General features: G+C 45.2%; 1 protein-coding gene across 3 annotated transcripts in view; it reads right to left on the bottom strand.

The window, feature by feature from the left end:
• LOC139531822 (cell surface glycoprotein MUC18-like) overlaps positions 1-18498 on the bottom strand; it is a 76015-nt gene that overhangs the window by 14119 nt on the left and 43398 nt on the right. For 2 of the 3 annotated variants that reach the window (XM_071328699.1, XM_071328717.1), the window contains exons 1-6: positions 9665-9832; positions 5916-6150; positions 5641-5711; positions 5445-5532; positions 5056-5235; positions 4393-4520 (exon numbers count right to left, since the gene is read on the bottom strand). In XM_071328699.1, coding sequence (XP_071184800.1) covers positions 4393-4520; positions 5056-5235; positions 5445-5532; positions 5641-5711; positions 5916-6150; positions 9665-9817 — 855 coding nt within the window. In that variant the 5' untranslated portion in view covers positions 9818-9832. Of the gene's footprint in view, positions 1-4392; positions 4521-5055; positions 5236-5444; positions 5533-5640; positions 5712-5915; positions 6151-9664; positions 9833-18498 lie in introns of those variants that run through there. The other variant, XM_071328708.1, reaches the window with a different exon arrangement.

Genomic DNA, 18498 nt, shown 5'->3' with positions numbered 1-18498 from the left:
CTCAATTAGTATTTGGTAGCATTGCATTTAAATTGTTTAACTTGGGTCAAACGTTTTGGGTAGCCTTCCACAAGCTTCCCACAATAAATTGGGTGAATTTTGGCCCATTCCTCCTGACAGAGCTGGTGTAACTGAGTCAAGTTTGTAGACCTCCTTGCTCGCACATGCTTTTTCAGTTCTGCCCACAAATGTACTATATGACTGAGGTCAGGGCTTTGTGATGGCCACTCTAATACCTTGACTTTGTTGTCCTTAAGCCATTTTGCCACAACTTTGGAAGTATGCTTGGGGTCATTGTCCATTTGGAAGACCCATTTGTGACCAAAATTTTACTTCCTGACTGATGTCTTGAGATGTTGCTTCAATATATCCACATACTTTTCCTACCTCATGATGCCATCTATTTTGTGAAGTGCACCAGTTCCTCCAGCAGCAAAGCACCCCCACAACATGATGCTGCCACCCCCGTGCTTCACGGTTGGGATGGTGTTCTTCGGCTTGCAAGCTTCCCCCCTTTTCCTCCAAACATACCGATGGTCATTATGGGCAAACAGTTCTATTTTTGTTTCATCAGACCAGAGGACATTTCTCCAAAAAGTATGATCTTTGTCCCCATGTGCAGTTGCAAACTGTAGTCTGGCTTTTTATGGCAGTTTTGGAGCAGTGGCTTCTTCCTAGCTGAGCGTTATGGTTTCAGGTTATGTCGATATAAGATTTGTTTTACTGTGGATATAGATACTTCTGTACCTGTTTCCTCCAGCATCTTCACAAGGTCCTTTGCTGTTGTTCTGGGATTGATTTGCACTTTTTGCACCAAAGTACATTCATCTCTAGGAGACAGAATGCGTCTCCTTCCTGAGCGGTATGACGGCTGCGTGGTCCCATGGTGTTTATACTTGCATACTATTGTTTGTACAGATGAACGTGGTACCTTCAGGAGTTTGGAAATTGCTCACAAGGATGAACCAGACTTGTGGAGGTCTACAATTCTTTTTCTGAGGTTGATGGCTGATTTCTTTTAATTTTCCCATGATGTCAAGCAAAGAGGCACTGAGTTTGAAGGTAGTCCTTGAAATACATCCACAGGTACACCTCCAATTGACTGAAATGTTGGCAATTAGCCTAACAGAAGCTTCGAAAGCCATGACATGCCTTTTCTGGAATTTTCCAAGCTGTTTAAAGGCACAGTCAACTTAGTGTATGTAAACTTCTGACCCACTGGAATTGTGATACAGTGAATTATAAGTGAAATAATCTGTCTGTAAACAATTGTAGGAAAAATGACTTGTGTCATGCACAAAGTAGATGTCCTAACCGACCTGCCAAAACCATAGTTTGTTAACAAGAAATTTGTGGAGTGGTTGAAAAGCGAGTTTTAATGACTCCAATCTAAGCGTATGTAAACTTCCGTCTTCAACTGTATTTAGTATTTTAAAATACAGCAACAACATTTTCAGTAACCGATACAGAAACATTTTACTTGCTATGACTGTGATATGTTGTTGTTTATCTACACTACATAAAATCAAATCAAATTTTATTGGTCACATACACATGGTTAGCAGATGTTAATGTGTGTGTAGCGAAATGCTTGTGCTTCTAGTTCCGACAATGCAGTAATATCTAACAAGTAATGTAACAATTTCACAACTACCTAATACACACAAATCTAAAGGGATGGAATAAGAATATGTACATATAAATATATGGATGAGCGATGACTGAGCGGCATAGGCAAGATGCAATAGATGGTATAAAATATAGTATATACATATGAGACGAGTATGTAAGATACAGTGGGGAGAACAAGTATTTGCAAATACTTGTTCTCCCCACTGTATGTAAACATTATTGAAGTGGCATTATTAAAGTTACTAGTGATCCATTTATTAAAGTGGCCAAAGATTTCAAGTATGTATGTAGGCAGCAGCCTCTCTGTGTTAGTTATGGCTGTTTAACAGTCTGATGGCCTTGAGATAGAAGCTGTTTTTCAGTCTCTCGGTCCCAGCTTTGATGCACCTGTACTGACCTTGCCTTATGGATGGTAGCGGGGTGAACAGGTAGTGGCTCAGGTGGTTGTCCTTGATGATCTTTTTGGCCTGCCTGTGACATCGGGTGCTGTAGGTGTCCTGGAGGGCGGGTCGTTTGCCTCTGGTGATGAATTGTGCAGACCGCACCACCCTCTGGAGATCCTTGTGGTTTTGGGCGGTGCAGTTGCCGTACCAGGCTGTGATACAGCCCGACAGGATGCTCTCAATTGTGCATCTGTAAAAGTTTGTGAGGGTTTTAGGTGACAAGCCAAATTTCTTCAGCCTCCTGTGTGGGTGGACCATTTCAGTTTGTCCGTCATGTGTACGCAGAGGAACTTAAAACTTTCCACCTTCTCCACTGCTGTCCAGTCGATATGGATAGGCGGGTGCTGCCTCTGCTGTTTCCTGAAGTCCATGATCATCTCCTTTGTTTTGTTGACGTTGAGTGAGAGGTTGTTTTCCTGATACCACACTCCGACTGCCCTCACCTCCTCCCTGTAGGCTGTCTCGTCATTGTTGGTAATGAAGCCCATTACTGTTATGTCGTCTGCAAACTTGATGATTGAGATTGAGGTGTGCATGGCTACGCAGTCATGGGTGAACAGGGAGCACAGGAGGGGGCTGAGCATGCACCCTTGTGGGGCCCCAGTGTTGAGGATCAACGAAGTGAAGATGTTGTTTCCTACCTTCAGCACCTGGGGGCAGCCTGTCAGAAAGTCCAAGACCCAATTGCACAGGGCGTAGTTGAGACCCAGGGCCTCGAGCTTATTGATAAGCTTGGAAGGTACTATGGTGTTGAATGTTGAGCTGTAGTCAATGAACAGCATTCTTACAGGTATTCCTCTAGTCCAGATGGGATAGGGCAGTGTGCAGTGTGATGACGATTGCATCGTCTGTGGACCTTTGGGGCGGTACGCAAATTGAAGTGGGTCTAGGGTGGCAGGTAAGGTAGAGGTGATATGATCCTTGACTAGTCTCTCAAAGCACTTCATGATGACAGAAGTGAGCGCTACGGGGCGATAGTCATTTAGTTCAGTTATCTTAGCTTTCTTGGGAACAGGAACAATGGTGGCCATCTTGAAGCATGTGGGCACAGTAGACTGGGATAGGGATTGATTGAATATGTCCGTAGCTTTACACCACTCGAGCCGACGCTTGGCATTGCGCAAGGTGAATTTAGGCTTGTTTGCGGCTGCTTGGCCAAGGAAACCCATATCATGAAGCTCCCGACAAAAAGTTATTGTGCTGACATTGCTTGCAGAGGCAGTTTGGAACTCGGTAGTAAGTGTTGCAACCGAGTACAGATGATTTTTATGTGGCCATCCTACAAAAACTACAAATGCCTTGGTGATCTGGACGAGACTGCCAAATTGAGGCAAAAGTAAGAATCTCTGTATTAACTATCTAATGTTAGCTATATTTAGTAATTAATAAATTGGCAACATTTCTTTAAACTGACAATTCTTTGAACTGTCTTGTGCAAGTTTTAAATTGACACAATACCTGTTAGTAAAGGTGTCAGCTGAGAGTAAATAGAGCCGAATCTATTGATAAAAGTCACCTTGTCCGAAAGAGATTTACATGGTTATCAAAACGTCACTCCAGGGTAAACCTAAAACGAAACACAGCCCTTATTTTAAGTGGCTCTAAAATCCTATGGGGAAAATGAAGGGCGGAAAAACAATTGGAACCATTTCCCTATTTGACCACTAGGTTTTATGGGTACTATGACACATCCACTGTGGGGCTCTATGGGGTGACGTCAGAGTTGGGGTGTCCCAAGGATCCCGTTTATAGACTTTTCTGTGACGCGACTTATGCTTTTGGTCATTGACAAGGCAACACTCCATCTTAACTCCTCCTCCACATTTACTGGATTGGTTGAACCTCACTCGACAGGTTTTTCCTCTCGTCAGGACCAGAATGTGGGGTGTCACGCTCAGGCGTTTCTTTTACGCCTGTTACGTTAGGTTAGGGAACCCCTGCTCTGAATGACCAAATCATGCTTCTATCCACATTCCAGTCTTAAGACTCAACAGGGGAAACCTTAAATGTGTTATTGTGGTCAGTTGAACATACTGTAGGTATTGTGTGTGAGACATGGGAATGAGAACTATTCCATCCTGAAGATTTTGATCTCCAGTCAGTCACAGACCTTGCCCGACGGGGTCCAAAGATCTCTCCCAGAGCCACAGGGTCAAACATTATGCGGTCCCGTTCACAAGGCCTACACTTCTACTCCGAGGCCTGAGTCTGAATATCAAAAACATTCTCCAGATGTCTCCTGCGTGTCATTTTTCCCCCCTCGTTTTATGGTTCTCTGGACTCAATAGGCAGACGCAGAAAAGCGGGCCATTCTTACTTGTTCTCGGTTGAAAGTGAAGGGCGGCGGGGGGTTGCCATCGCCTTGGCAACGAAGCTCCACAGTGTCCCCCTCTTTGACCAGGCCCTGGGGAGATTCCTTCCACAACTCGATGATGGTCGTGGGGACTGCGGGACAAAAACCATACATCAACGGGGCTATTCAACGCCTGGTGAAGTCACCAGGCTACGCCGCTTTACAAGCCAGTCATTTACTCAGCACTGACAACAGCAAAGTTTGTGTTTTGTCATCACTGTCATGGTATGCGAAATTGGTTCAAACAACACCAGACACATTGAGAAAACATTGTGGGCTAAAATTGAAAGAGCGCCAAATATGGTGGGTTTGGATTAGATTAGTTGGTTTACTACTTTGACAATCCAGAAGCTGTTGACTTGTTTTAGATAGGCTGATATATTTCATAGGCTTTAACTTGGGTGTTGTAGAGAGAAACACCAGCAAACACCCTACTAGTTTTATGGTAGGGAAATTCATAAAAACAACTGGAGAGCGCCTTTATCACAAAGAGGAAGCATTAGCTCTAGTTAGCAATACATTCAATTGAACTCAATAATGCTAAAAGTATTAGCATGCTGAGTTAGCATAAGTTGTGCGGTTAGCGATAGCATGTCTGGGGTATATGACAGTTGGTAGGTTTCTTACAGTGCACAGTGATGTTGATGACCTTGGACTTGGCTGTCCTCACACCTTCTGGAACGTAGTAGCTGACCTCACAAGAGAACAGGGCGTCCTTGTCCTCCTTGGCCACTTTGTACTGCAGCTCACTCTGGACTGTGTAGAAGCCACTGGACTCACGGGTCACCAATGTTACCACATTGATCTCTGGGAGGGGTGAGAAAAACACTGATTTAGCTGCTATCACAGACTGATAGATAGATGACATCCGGAAACACTTCTTCGTGTAACGACAACATGTATTTCAGTAACTGTTGTGAGTCTCACCACATGAAGTCAAAACAAGAAAATTGCTTGACTAGTTTTTCTCAAATAGTCCATTGGTGAGATAGTCCATTGGTATTCTTGCTACTCACGGCCATGTGTGGGGGTAAGTGGGCTGCTGTCACGGTACCAGGTGATGTTGGGTTTGGGGAAGCTGTTCCTTGCCTCACACGATGCAATCTGTATAGAGGGAATAAGATACCGTAAAGCGTTTTATAATGTTCAATGTTGCTTTCATGGACTGAGAGATAAAGTGAGATGTACTCAAGTGGACTGCCTAGTGCCTACCCTTGATGGCAGCTCATTGGTCACAGAGATTCCAGCATGGACACCTTCAATTACTGAGGCCTCTGGAGGATCTGGAAAAAATAACATTATCAATGTATAGACGCATTCTATCAATAACCACTGAAACACCTGGTAATGGGAAGAGTATGTGCCCATACTGTGCTGTACCCAAATCCTCAATCATTTGGATAACAAGGAGAGAGAAGTTGGATCAAGCACAAACAGATCTGGACCATCAGGCTAGGAAGAGACTGATGCAGAGTCCAATGTCTTACCGAACACCCTGAGGTGGGTCTTGCCTTCTCCGTTGCCTGCAGCCATGCCGTTGACTTGGCAGAAGAACTCCCTCTCATCAGTCAGCTGGACGTCCTGGATGGTAAGCAGCACGCCCTCCTGGTCCCCAATGTCGGACACTGTGATACGGCCCGTAAAGTCTGTACCACCATCCACTATCTGCTGTGTGTTGTCACCGTAGTAGATCCGCTCCCGGCTACTGCTACCGGGATTCCTCTGTAGGGAAGGAAAGTGCCAGAAGATGAACTAGGTTGAATGTGAAAAATACAGTGTACTGTACATAGAAATGAATTGGTGTGTGTATGTGTGTCAGAGCATGTGAGCGGAGTGGACCAGTTGGAAATCCCGTTCATCGCTCATGGAGCGGTGCTCCTTTCCAACCGCTCCGCCTAAAACCGTTGTGCACTCACAGGAAAAAAAACTGCCGCTCCAAATTCGCTCCATTCATTAAAATCACAATTTAACCAACAGCAATCTATTTCTGTGACTACCTGGACCTACCATTTGGTTTTGAAGTATTGAAACCAAACCATATGGATTTGAATGAAAATTATTTGAATAAACATGAAAAGGTGAATGTAAGAAGTGCACATAATTTAAAATAGGCTACATGTCATATTAAACAGCATATAAACACTCTAAATAGGTCAGGAGCCAGACAGGGAGACTAAGCCATATCTCAGACTGGCCAATAAAAATAAAAGATTAACATGGGCAAAAAAACACAGACACTGGACAGAGGAACTCTGCCTAGAAGGCCAGCATTCCGGAGTCACCTCTTCACTGTTGACGTTGAGACTGGTGTTTTGTGGGTACTATTTAATGAAGCTGCCAGTTGAGGACTTGTGAGGCATTTGTTTCTCAAACTAGACACTCTAATGTACTTGTCCTCTTGCTCAGTTGTGCACCGGGGCCTCCCACTCCTCTTTCAATTCTGGTTAGAGACAGTTTTCGCTGTTCTGTGAAGGGAGTAGTACACAGTGTTGTACGAGATCTTTAGTTTCTTGGCAATTTCTCGCATGGAATAGCCAATTTATTTATTTTTCAGAACAACAGTTTTCAGCTATGCTAACATAATTGCAAAAGGGTTTTCTAATGATCAATTAGTCTTTCAAAATGATAAACTTGGATTAGATATCACAATGTGCCATTGGAACACAGGAGTGCTGGTTGCTGATAATGGGTCTCTGTACGCCTATGTAGATATTTCATAAAAAATCTGATGTTTCCAGCTACAATAGTCATTTACAACATTAACAACACCGTATTTCTGATAAATTTTATGTTATTTTAACGGACAAAAAGTTGATTTTTTTTTCAAAAACAAGAACATTTCTAAGTGACCTCAAACTTTAGAACGGTAGTGTATATATATAAGTAGGCATAAAGATTTTTAGGCAAAATAACCTGATCAAAACAGAAATCTCCTTGAACATTTGTAACGCCTGTCGTCGTCCTCTTCTGATGAGGAGAAACGAGAAGGATCGGAGGACCAATGTGGTAAGTGTCCATAATGTTTATTTTCAGACATAAACTGAACACTACAAAATACAAAACAATAAACGTGAAACGAACGAAACCGAAACAGTACCGTGTGGCGACAAACACTAACACGGAAACAAACACCCACAAACCAAAAGTGAAACCCAGGCTACCTAAGTATGATTCTCAATCAGTGACAACGATTGACAGCTGCCTCTGATTGAGAACCATACCAGGCCGAACTCAAAACCCCAACATAGAAAAACACACATAGACTGCCCACCCCAACTCACGCCCTGACCATACTAAATAATGACAAAACAAAGGAAATAAAGGTCAGAACGTGAGAGTACCCCCCCCCCCCACCCCCCAAAGGTGTGGACTCCGGCCGCAAAACCTGAACCTATAGGGGAGGGTCTGGGGGGGCGTCTGTCCGCCGTGGCGGCTCTGGCGCGGGACGTGGACCCCACTTCACCACAGTTTTTGTCCGCCTCCTTAACCGCCCCCGTGGACTCTTACGAGCGGCGATCCTCGCCACCGACCTTGGCTTGGGAACCCCAATAAATGGGTCACAGGACTGAGGGACGCCTCTGGACTGAAAGGCACCTCTGGACTGAGGGGCAGTTCCGGACTGAGGGGCAGCTCCGGACTGAGGGGCAACTCCGGACTGAGGGGCAACTCCGGACTGAGGGGCAACTCCGGACTGAGGGGCAACTCCGGACTGAGGGGCAGTTCAGGACTGAGGGGCAGCTCAGGACTAAGGGGCAGCTCCGGACTGAAGGGCAGCTCCGGACTGAAGGGCAGCTCCGGACTGAAGGGCAGCTCCGGACTGAGGGGCAGCTCAGGACTGAGGGGCAGCTCCGGACTGAAGGGCGGCTCTGGCGGCTCCTGACTGGCGGACGGCTCTGGCGGCTCCTGACTGGCGGACGGCTCTGGCGGCTCCTGACTGGCGGACGGCTCTGGCGGCTCCTGACTGGCGGACGGCTCTGGCGGCTCCTGACTGGCGGACGGCTCTGGCGGCTCCTGACTGGCGGACGGCTCTGGCGGCTCCTGACTGGCGGGCGGTTCTGGTGGCTCCTGACTGGCGGGCGGCTCCTGCCTGGCGGGCGGCTCTGGCGGCTCCTGACTGATGGTCGGCTCTGGCGGCTCCTGACTGACGGACAGCTCTAGTGGCTCAGGACAGACGGGCGGCTCTAGCGGCTCAGGACAGACGGGCGGCTCTGACGGCTCAGGACAGACGGGCGGCTCTGACGGCGCTGGACAGATGGGCAGCTCAGGCGGCGCTGGACAGACGTGAAACGAACGAAACCGAAACAGTACCGTGTGGCGACAAACACTAACACGGAAACAAACACCCACAAACCAAAAGTGAAACCCAGGCTACCTAAGTATGATTCTCAATCAGGGACAACGATTGACAGCTGCCTCTGATTGAGAACCATACCAGGCCGAACTCAAAACCCCAACATAGAAAAACACACATAGACTGCCCACCCCAACTCACACCCTGACCATACTAAATAAAGACAAAACAAAGGAAATAAAGGTCAGAACGTGACAACATTGGAATATACCAGGCCTATTGGGCCAAAATCAATTATGGCCTATTGTATAGATAACAGAACAAAAATGAACGAAAAGTTTAAAATATCAGCTTTTTTATTTATGAATACTTTGCTACAATGAAATACTTAGTTATCTACCCACCTCGTTCCTTTTTTTTAGCATTTGCATGTAGTAAGTACACCATCATGCTTTCGGGATATGTGTCTTTTCAGATTCCACAATGATTCTTTAGTTGTGGACACTACATCACCACACTCCCTCTCTTGCTCTTGGTCCTCATCTTTGTAAGTCACCTTGATTTAGCACCTGTGAGTTCTATCAGTTTCTTTATGAAAATATTTAGTGAACTCTATGACAGTAGCTGAAGCAAGGGGCTATAGCAGCACACAAGGAGACAACAAATGCATGTTGGGCCAGGCATGCCCTGAGCTCTTTAAGTGAGTGCTACAAGAGTGAAATTCGAGCAGCGAGGAGTCCAACGCTCCAACCTTTGGGAATCTCGCTCTGCGCTCCAGTCAAATTGGGCACGCTCCACACACATACTTAGATATGAGAGCGAGAGCGAGAGCGAGAGCGAGAGCGAGAGCGAGAGCGAGAGAGAGAGAGAGAGAGAGAGAGAGAGAGAGAGAGAGAGAGGCAGAGAGAGGCAGAGAGAGGCAGAAAATGGTCCAGAAGTACTCACCACAAACCACTGGATCATGACTGCTCTGGCCTGCTCACTGAAGACATACTGGCAGGGGATGTCTGCTATGTCACCCAGGTACACCTCCACACTCTCCTCCATGGTCATGTCCACCTTGGCCCAGGCTGCAAAGAACAAACACAACACCATCATCAGTGTCTTGTCACACCAAGGACCACAACAACATGCAAGGCAGGCCAAAAATAGGCTTCGCATTTTATATTTTCAAAAGACAATCTTTAATTCATTACCCCTATTGTGCCAGTACTATAATGACACACAGGCACAGTGTGAAAGCCAGCATGTTCACTCTATTGCAAACTGATGGATCATCTATGGATCAGTGGGACCTGTGTTTTGACCGCTCTAACGGTGTGAGAACTAGACACTGTGGCTGGCTGGCAGAGGGGAGAGATGTTACAATGTGTGGAATGTGTGAAGCAGGGCCCACCCTGGTCCCTCCAGGAGCACTGGGCAGTGTCCAGCTCTTCAGCATGTCACCCGCCAGCACAGAGAAAAGGCTTGTTTTACACACAGACTGAAGAATTACTGCAGTGTTCCCTGTTAACCCGTGACCGAGCCAACAAACTATCCTAAAACTGGCCCGCTCAGCATCGTCATGAGAACCACCAGACACACGATAGAGTCTGTTTGATGTATAACAGCATTATACATTTTTTTTTTTTAATAGGATGTAGAATCTAGCACTATTCTTGGCAGATCTGTCTAGACTTTAGGGTCACACAGCTACCCATAACCAAATAATTGAAAGTTATATAGTTTGCTACTGCAGGGTTTTGTAATTTTAGGTAACAATCAAATATGCAATATTAATTGAATTGGGTTATAATCATGTTTCACACTCATGTCTGTTCTGAAGGTCACTTTTCCAAAATGATCTGGCAACGTTGTTCTCAAGCCTCTTCCCACTACATTGGAGCTGGGCCACACAGACATTCTCTGAGACAGTCTTACAGTACGTGTTGTTTTGTTACCACATTGTTCTTGTGATCTCCAGTAGGTAGCCCCCACACAGATCTCTATCTATAGTAATACCCTGTCTGAGCCAGAGAAAAGGAGACATGCCTCAAATTAAGCCTCCCATTCATGCTGGAGAGATACTTGCTCTTCAATCCCCCTTCCCCGACACACATGTAAATATTGTATGGTAAATTGTTGAGTGCCTTCCTGTATTTATACTAAAGCTACTTTTTTTATTCTATTCTACTGCGCTCATTTCCTTTTTTATTTTAATTTTAATCTTTTATTATTTCTTATTTTTGTCGCAATATCGAGAGGGAACCTGCAAGTAAGCATTTCGTTGGACTGTGCATACCATGTGTATCCTGTACATACGATAAATAAACATGAACTTGAACTACCCTTGGTGCCACAGCAATCCGCCACACTGACTTGTAAGCTATGACCCCCACTCTGTTCTCCTCTCCCTCTCTACCCCGCACATCCCCCTCTTTCTGGCTCAAAGACAGTCTGTTTTTCTCCCCTCGTCCCACCCCTCCATCTATCTAGCCAGATCCTAGTCCACTGGGGCCACCATGCCCCCCCTCCTATCAACACCCCCTCGTCTTTTTATTTTTCTCTCAATCCATTTCAACCCCCCCTCTCGCTGTCTACCCCTATCTCAACCGCACCCCACCTTCTCTATCTCACCCCAACCCCTCTTCTCTCTCTAGCCTCCATCTTCACTTCAGCATGGAGAGAAGTAGAGAGAATTGAGAGAGGCTTCCTTCTTAATCGGAAGCATGTGGGAGGCGGGGACTGGTGCTGGTAGGGAGCCGGGGAGTATTAATGGGTTTCCTCCATGTTGGCAGAAGGAGCCCTGACTGGGTGGAGGGGAAGGGGAGAGCAGACATTGGTAGTGGTAAGGGGGTGAAATTGCTTTTCAATTCAATTCAGGGCTTTATTGGCATGGAAAATATATGTTTACATTGTCAAAGCAAGTGAAATAGATTATAAACAAAAGTGAAAAACAATGAACAGAAAAAAATGAGATTTTTTTTAACAGTAAACATTACACTCACAAACATTCTAAAGGAATAGAGACATTTAAAATGTCATATTATGGCTATAAACAGTGTTGTAACAATGTGCAAATAAATAAATCAACATAAATATGGGTTGTACAATGGTTGTTATTCATTGGTTGCCCTTTTCTTGTGGTCACACATCTTACTGCTGTGATGGCACATTGTGATATTTCAACCAAAAGATGTGAGTTTATCGAAATTGGATTTGTTTTTTGAATTCTTTGTGGGTCTCTGTAATCTGAGGGAAATATGTGTCTCTAATATGGTCATACATTTAGCAGGAGGTTAGGAAGTGCAGCTCAGTTTCCACCTCATTTTGTGGGCAGTGTGCACATAACCTGTCTTCTCTTGTGAGCCAGGTCTGCCTACGGCGGCCTCTCTCAAGAGCAAGGCTATGGTCACTGAGTCTGTACAAAGCTTTCCTTAATTTTGGGTCAGTCACAGAGAGTACACAGTGGTCAGGTATTCTGCCACTGTGTACTCTCTGTTTAGGGCCAAAATAGCATTCTAGTTTGCTCAGTTTTTTTGTTATTTCTTTCCAATGTGTCAAGTAATTATCTTGTTGTTTTCTCACCACATAAGAGTAGGAATGCCAATGTCAAAGAAGACATGGCAAGGGGGGGCTAGGGGGTCCTGGGTGAGTGAGAGGGAATGGAATTGGAATCGGCCTCATTCATTTGTTTGTGTGGTGTGTGTGTACTGTATGTGTGTTTGTGAGGGGGGTATGTGTCTGAGTCTGTATGTGTGTGTGTGTGTCCAAGCCCACAAGCCATTACCATTTGCACTTTCTGGAAGTATTTTCAAACTTCTATATTCAGATCCGTCATTTTAAATCACACACAAATGCATGCACGCAGACACACACACACACACAAATGCATGCACGCACACACATACATACATACAGAGCCCTTATTAAACTCACAGTCACATCCCGCTGGTCCTATTGAGCTTTCCCACCCCCACTGTCAGCCTGCTTTTCCCCTCCTTTATCCTGTCCACAGCACCAAGCAACCAGCCTGCTCATTGTGGCCCTGCTTGTTGAGGCTTATTTGTGTCAATTCTCCCAGTCTCTCATCTGGTTTCTCTCTCAATCTCTCTTTCCCTCGCTACGAGCCATGAGGCCCCAGGCTGTATTCAGTCAGCTCTAAGACGCACACGCCATTGTTCCCACACCTGGTAAGACCTTAGCATCTGCCTCTCTCCAGAATGTTTGTTCACCTCAAACTCAGAGGTTACAGGGAGTTTGTCACGTACCACTAAGGTTGTTTGCTGTTTATCTCCTGAGCTGTGGTGGTTTAGCTCATGAGGGAACAGGAGTAGAGAGGAGGGGGCAAAGTTTCCGTCTCTTTGGGCCTCGTCATTTTTGGGCTAATCCGATTAGCTTGCGGACAGAATATCTACTAATCGGGGGATTTAACTCCAAAGCCAACATGGGCTGCCTTATCTGTGTAGACTTACAGATACAACAGCAGCATACCTCACCTGTGGACTACTCAGTCAGAGTGTTGTCCCTGGTTACCACAGTCTGCTGGCTGGAAACCGCCACTGGATATTTGGACGTGTTGACAGGGCCCGTAATGAGGCAATGAGGCCCGAAACTGCTGGGCTGTCACAGAGGCAATGGAGGGGGGTGTACCAAGGAGATTTAAAATTTGTCCCGTTCTTAGGGAACATTGCCCATTGAATCCAAGCTGCATTGTTAACAGTCAGAGGCATTGCAGACAATAGCACTGATACAATGGGAAGTGCCGCATGGATTGTTTGAGGGGGGTCTTGCATACAGTCGGTCATTATACACCTAATACGCAGACAATAGCATTAGAAGCTAATCACGGTAGTCTCAACATTAGTTTCTGTGCACCTCCCCTCACCTCCCTCACTGACAAAGCGGATCAGCTTGGGTTGCAGGCCCATCTGAGCCCCATTAAAGCTCCAGCTGTTCCTCGTCATCCTCCTTATCCACGGTAACAGACCCACCCTGCCTCTGCCAACCGTTGACGACAACACACACGAATCACCTGTGGCAATAGAAATTAAAGCTATTTAAATGGGAGATATAGCCTAATCCCTCCATGTCTAGCCAGGCATGAAATAGTGCAATATGTATGTTGTGGCAGATAACCAGTGCCTGTTCACACTGCTACCATCCAGAAGGCGAGGTCAGTACAGGTGCATCAAAGCTGGGATCAAGAGACTGAAAAACAGCTTCTATCTCAAGGCCATCAGACTGCAAAACAGCAATCACTAACTCACTAGAGGCTGCTGCCTACATTGAGACCCAATCACTGGCCACTTTAATAAATGGATCACTAGTCACTTTAAACAATGCCACTTTAAATAACGCCACTTTAATAATGTTTACATATCTTACATTACTCACATCACATGTATATACTGTATTTTATACCATCTATTGCACCTTGCCAATGCTGTTTCGCCATCGCTCATCCATATACTTATATGTACATATTCTAATTCACCCCTTTAGATTTGTGAGTTTAAGGTAGTTGTTGGGGAATTGTTAGATATTACTACACTGTCGGAACTAGAAGCACAAGCATTTCGCTACACTCGCATTAACATCTGCTAACCATGTGTATGTGACCAATAAAATTGGATTTGATTTGATATCATGTGAAATCTTGGTAATATGGGGTGACTAATGTAAGTGGAGGTATAACGTTTATGTGCCTGGGGCCCCATGGTGGTTTTCCCTGCCTCTGACTCTCAGCCTTCTTCTGCTTAGGGGCATTGCCTGCACCAACTCCCCATATAGATCAGCGACACACTTTCCAAAGAGGAGCTGTTACGCTGAGGCTTTCTCATTCCCAGACGGTTACTATGACGTCTGTAGTTTTCTATTGATTCCTATTGACGTGTGATCCTCTTAATTACAACACACTGATCTAACCTTCACATCTTTATAGAGTCACCAAAGCCTATCCAGTCAATGGTGATTCCTTCTGTTGTTCTTCAAACACCATGTGTTCTAGGTGGTGTGGTTTGAAAATGGCATACCTGGTGGTTCTAAGCCACCTCAGGAAGTCAAAGGGTCAAAGGGGTCAGTTTGTGGGGCTGGCATGTAACCCGGGTGACAGTTAGGCAGTGATGGCCCCCTCAGAACTTTAAACAGCACCCCCTGGTCCCACTGAAACACCCGGGGGAGTCCACACAGCACCCACCTGAGATCAAAGTGACCCTGAGCCTCAGCTCAGCTCTCTCAGTGTGCTGTTACACACACACACACACACACACACACACACACACACACACACACACACACACACACACACCCTGGCTTTGTGAACTACACTCTGGCACAAATCTCCCCAGGACGGTGGGTCTGAGCCAGGGCCAGGGCTGTGGCATTCATTCAGATGGCAGCATAGGGAGGGTTAAAGTCAACTACTTCCCAGAGAAAGAACTGGAGGAATGAAGGTGTAAGGACCAATGCAGGGGATGAGAAGCAGGTATGGGGAGTCAAACATTTAATCAGGAACAGACATAAAACAAGACAGGAACAGCGTCAGCACACAGGTATACAAGGACATAAGACAATCAATGCAGAAGCAGGGAACAGAGCAAGGAACCAGACAGATATAGGGAAGGTAATGACAGAGGTGATTGAGTAGAGGTGAGTCCAATAATCGTTGATGCCCTTGACAGGGGGAAGGCAGGTGCGCCCTCAAGCTCCAGGGGGGAAGAGCGGAAGCAGGCGTGACAGAAGTCATGGTCCACATCAAACATGTCAAATCAAATCAAATCAAACGTTATTGGTCACATACACATGGTTAGCAGATGTTAATGCGAGTGTAGCGAAATGCTTGTGCTTCTAGTTCTGACAGTGCAGTAATATCTAACAAGTAATCTAACAAATTCACAACAACTACCTTAAACACACAAATGTAAAGGGATGAATAAGAATATGTACATATAAATATATGGATGAGCAATGGCCGTGCGGCATAGGCAAGATGCAGTAGATGGTACAGAAAGATGGTACAGAATAGAGGTCGACCGATTATGATTTTTCAACGCCGATACCGATACCGATTATTGGAGGACAAAAAAAGCCGATACCGATTAATCGGCCGATTTTTTAAATGTATTTGTAATAATGACAATTACAACAATACTGAATGAACACTTATTTTAACTTAATATAATACATCAATAAAATCAATTTAAAAAATAAATAATGAAACATGTTCAATTTGTTTTAAATAATGCAAAAACAAAGTGTTGGAGAAGAAAGTAAAAGTGCAATATGTGCCATGTAAGAAAGCTAACGTTTAAATTCCTTGCTCAGAACATGAGAACATATGAAAGCTGATGGTTCCTTTTAACATGAGTCTGAACCAGGAACACATCGACAACAGCCACCCTCGACGCAGCGTTACCCATGCAGAGCAAGGGGAACAACTACTCCAAGTCTCAGAGCGAGTGACGTTTGAAACGCTATTAGCGCACACCTCGTTAACTAGCTAGCCATTTCACATCGGTTACACCAGCCTAATCTCGGGAGTTGATAGACTTGAAGTCATAAACAGCGCAATGTTTGAAGCATTGCGAAGAGCTGCAGGCAAAACGCACGAAAGTGCTGTTTGAATGAATGCTTACGAGCTTGCTGGTGCCTACCATCGCTCAGTCAGACTGCTCTATCAAATCATAGACTTAATTATAACATAATAACACACAGAAATACGAGCCTTAGGTCATTAATATGGTCGATTCCGGAAACTATCATCACTAAAACAAAACGTTTATTCTTTCAGTGAAATAAGGAACCGTTCCGTATTTTATCTAACGGGTGGCATCCATAAGTCTAAATATTCCTGTTACATTGCACAACCTTCAATGTTATGCCATAATTACGTAAAATTCTGGCAAAGTTCGCAATGAGCCAGGCGGCCCACACTGTTGCATATACTCTGACTCTGCGTGCAATAAACGCAAGAGAAGTGACACAATTTCACCTGGTTAATATTGCCTGCTAACCTGGATTTCTTTTAGCTAAATATGCAGGTTTAAAAATATATACTTCTGTGTATTGATTTTAAGAAAGGCATTGATGTTTATGGTTAGGTACACGTTGGAGCAACGACAGTCCTTTTTCGCGAACGCGCACTGCATCGATTATATGCAACGCAGGACACGCTAGATAAACTTGTAATATCATCAACCATGTGTAGTTATAACTAGTGATTATGATTGATTGATTGTTTTTCATAAGATAAGTTTAATGCTAGCTAGCAACTTACCGTGGCTTCTTACTGCATTCGCGTAACAGGCGGGCTCCTCGTGAGGCAGGTGGTTAGAGCGTTGGACTAGTTAACCGTAAGGTTGTAAGATTGAATCCCTGAGCTGACAAGGTAAAAATCGGTCCTTCTGCCCCTGAACAAGGCAGTTAACCCATCGTTCCTAGGCCGTCATTGAAAATAAGAATGTGTTCTTAACTGACTTGCCTAGTTAAATAAAGGTGTAAAAAATCATAAAAATAATAATAATTTAAATAAATAATTCGGCGTCCAAAATTACCGATTTCCAATTGTTATGAAAACTTGAAATCGACCCTAATTAATCGGCCATTCCGATTAATCGGTCGACCTCTAGTACAGAATGTCTACATAATGTAGGATATGTAGACATTATATAAAGTGGCGTTATTTAAAGTGACTAGTTATACCTTTATTAATCCATTTATTACATTTATTAAAGTGGCCAGAGATTTGAGTCAGTATGTTGGCAGCAGCCACTCTATGTTAGTGATGGCTGTTTAACAGTCTGATGGCCTTGAGATAGAAGCTGTTTTCAGTCTCTTGGTCCCAGCTTTGATGCACCTGTACTAACCTCGCCTTCTGGATGATAGCGGGGTGAACAGGCAGTGGCTTGGGTGGTTGTTGTCCTTGATTATCTTTTTGGCCTTCCTGTGACATCGGGTGCTGTAGGTGTCCTGGAGATCAGGTAGTTTGCCCCCAGTGATGCGTTGGGCAGACCGCACTACCCTCTGGAGAGCCTTACAGTTGTGGGCGGAGCAGTTGCCATACCAGACGGTGTTACAGCCTGACAGGATGCTCTCGATTGTGCATCTGTAAAAGTTTGTGACTGTTTTATGTGACAAGCCAAATTTCTTCCTGAAGAGGTGCTGTTGTGCCTTATTCACAACGCTGTTTGTGATGTGTACGCAGAGGAACTTAAAACTTTCCACCTTCTCCACTACTGTCCTGCCGATGTGGATGGGGGGATGCTCCCTCTGCTGTTTCCTGAAATCCACGATCATCTCCTTTGTTTTGTTGACATTGAGTGAGAGGTTGTTTTCCTGACACCACACTCCGAGGGCCCTCACCTCCTCCCTGTAGGCCGTCTCGTCGTTGTTGGTAATCAAGCCTACCACTCATCTGCCATCTGCAAACTTGATGATTGAGTTGGAGCCGTGCTTGGCCAGGCAGTCATGGGTGAACAGGGAGTACAGGAGTGTGCTGAGAACGCACCCTTGTGAGGCCCCAGTGTTGAGGATCAGCGGGGTGGAGATGTTGTTTCCTACCCTCACCACTTGGGGGCGGCCCGTCAGAAAGTCCAGGACCCAGTTGCACAAGGCGGGGTTCAGACCCAGGGTCTCGAGCTTAATGACGAGTTTGGAGGGTACTATGGTGTTAAATGCTGAGCTGTAGTCAATGAACAGCATTCTTACATAGGTATTCCTCTTGTCCAGATGGGATATGGCAGTGTGATGGCGATTGCGTCGTCTGTGGACCTATTGCGGCGGTAAGCAAATTGGAGTGG

The sequence above is a fragment of the Salvelinus alpinus genome, chromosome 1, assembly GCF_045679555.1.
Source record: "Salvelinus alpinus chromosome 1, SLU_Salpinus.1, whole genome shotgun sequence".
Classification (NCBI taxonomy): Eukaryota; Metazoa; Chordata; class Actinopteri; order Salmoniformes; family Salmonidae; genus Salvelinus; species Salvelinus alpinus.
Note: the sequence above shows the minus strand (reverse complement) of the source record. Positions and strands in the feature narration are given on the sequence as shown.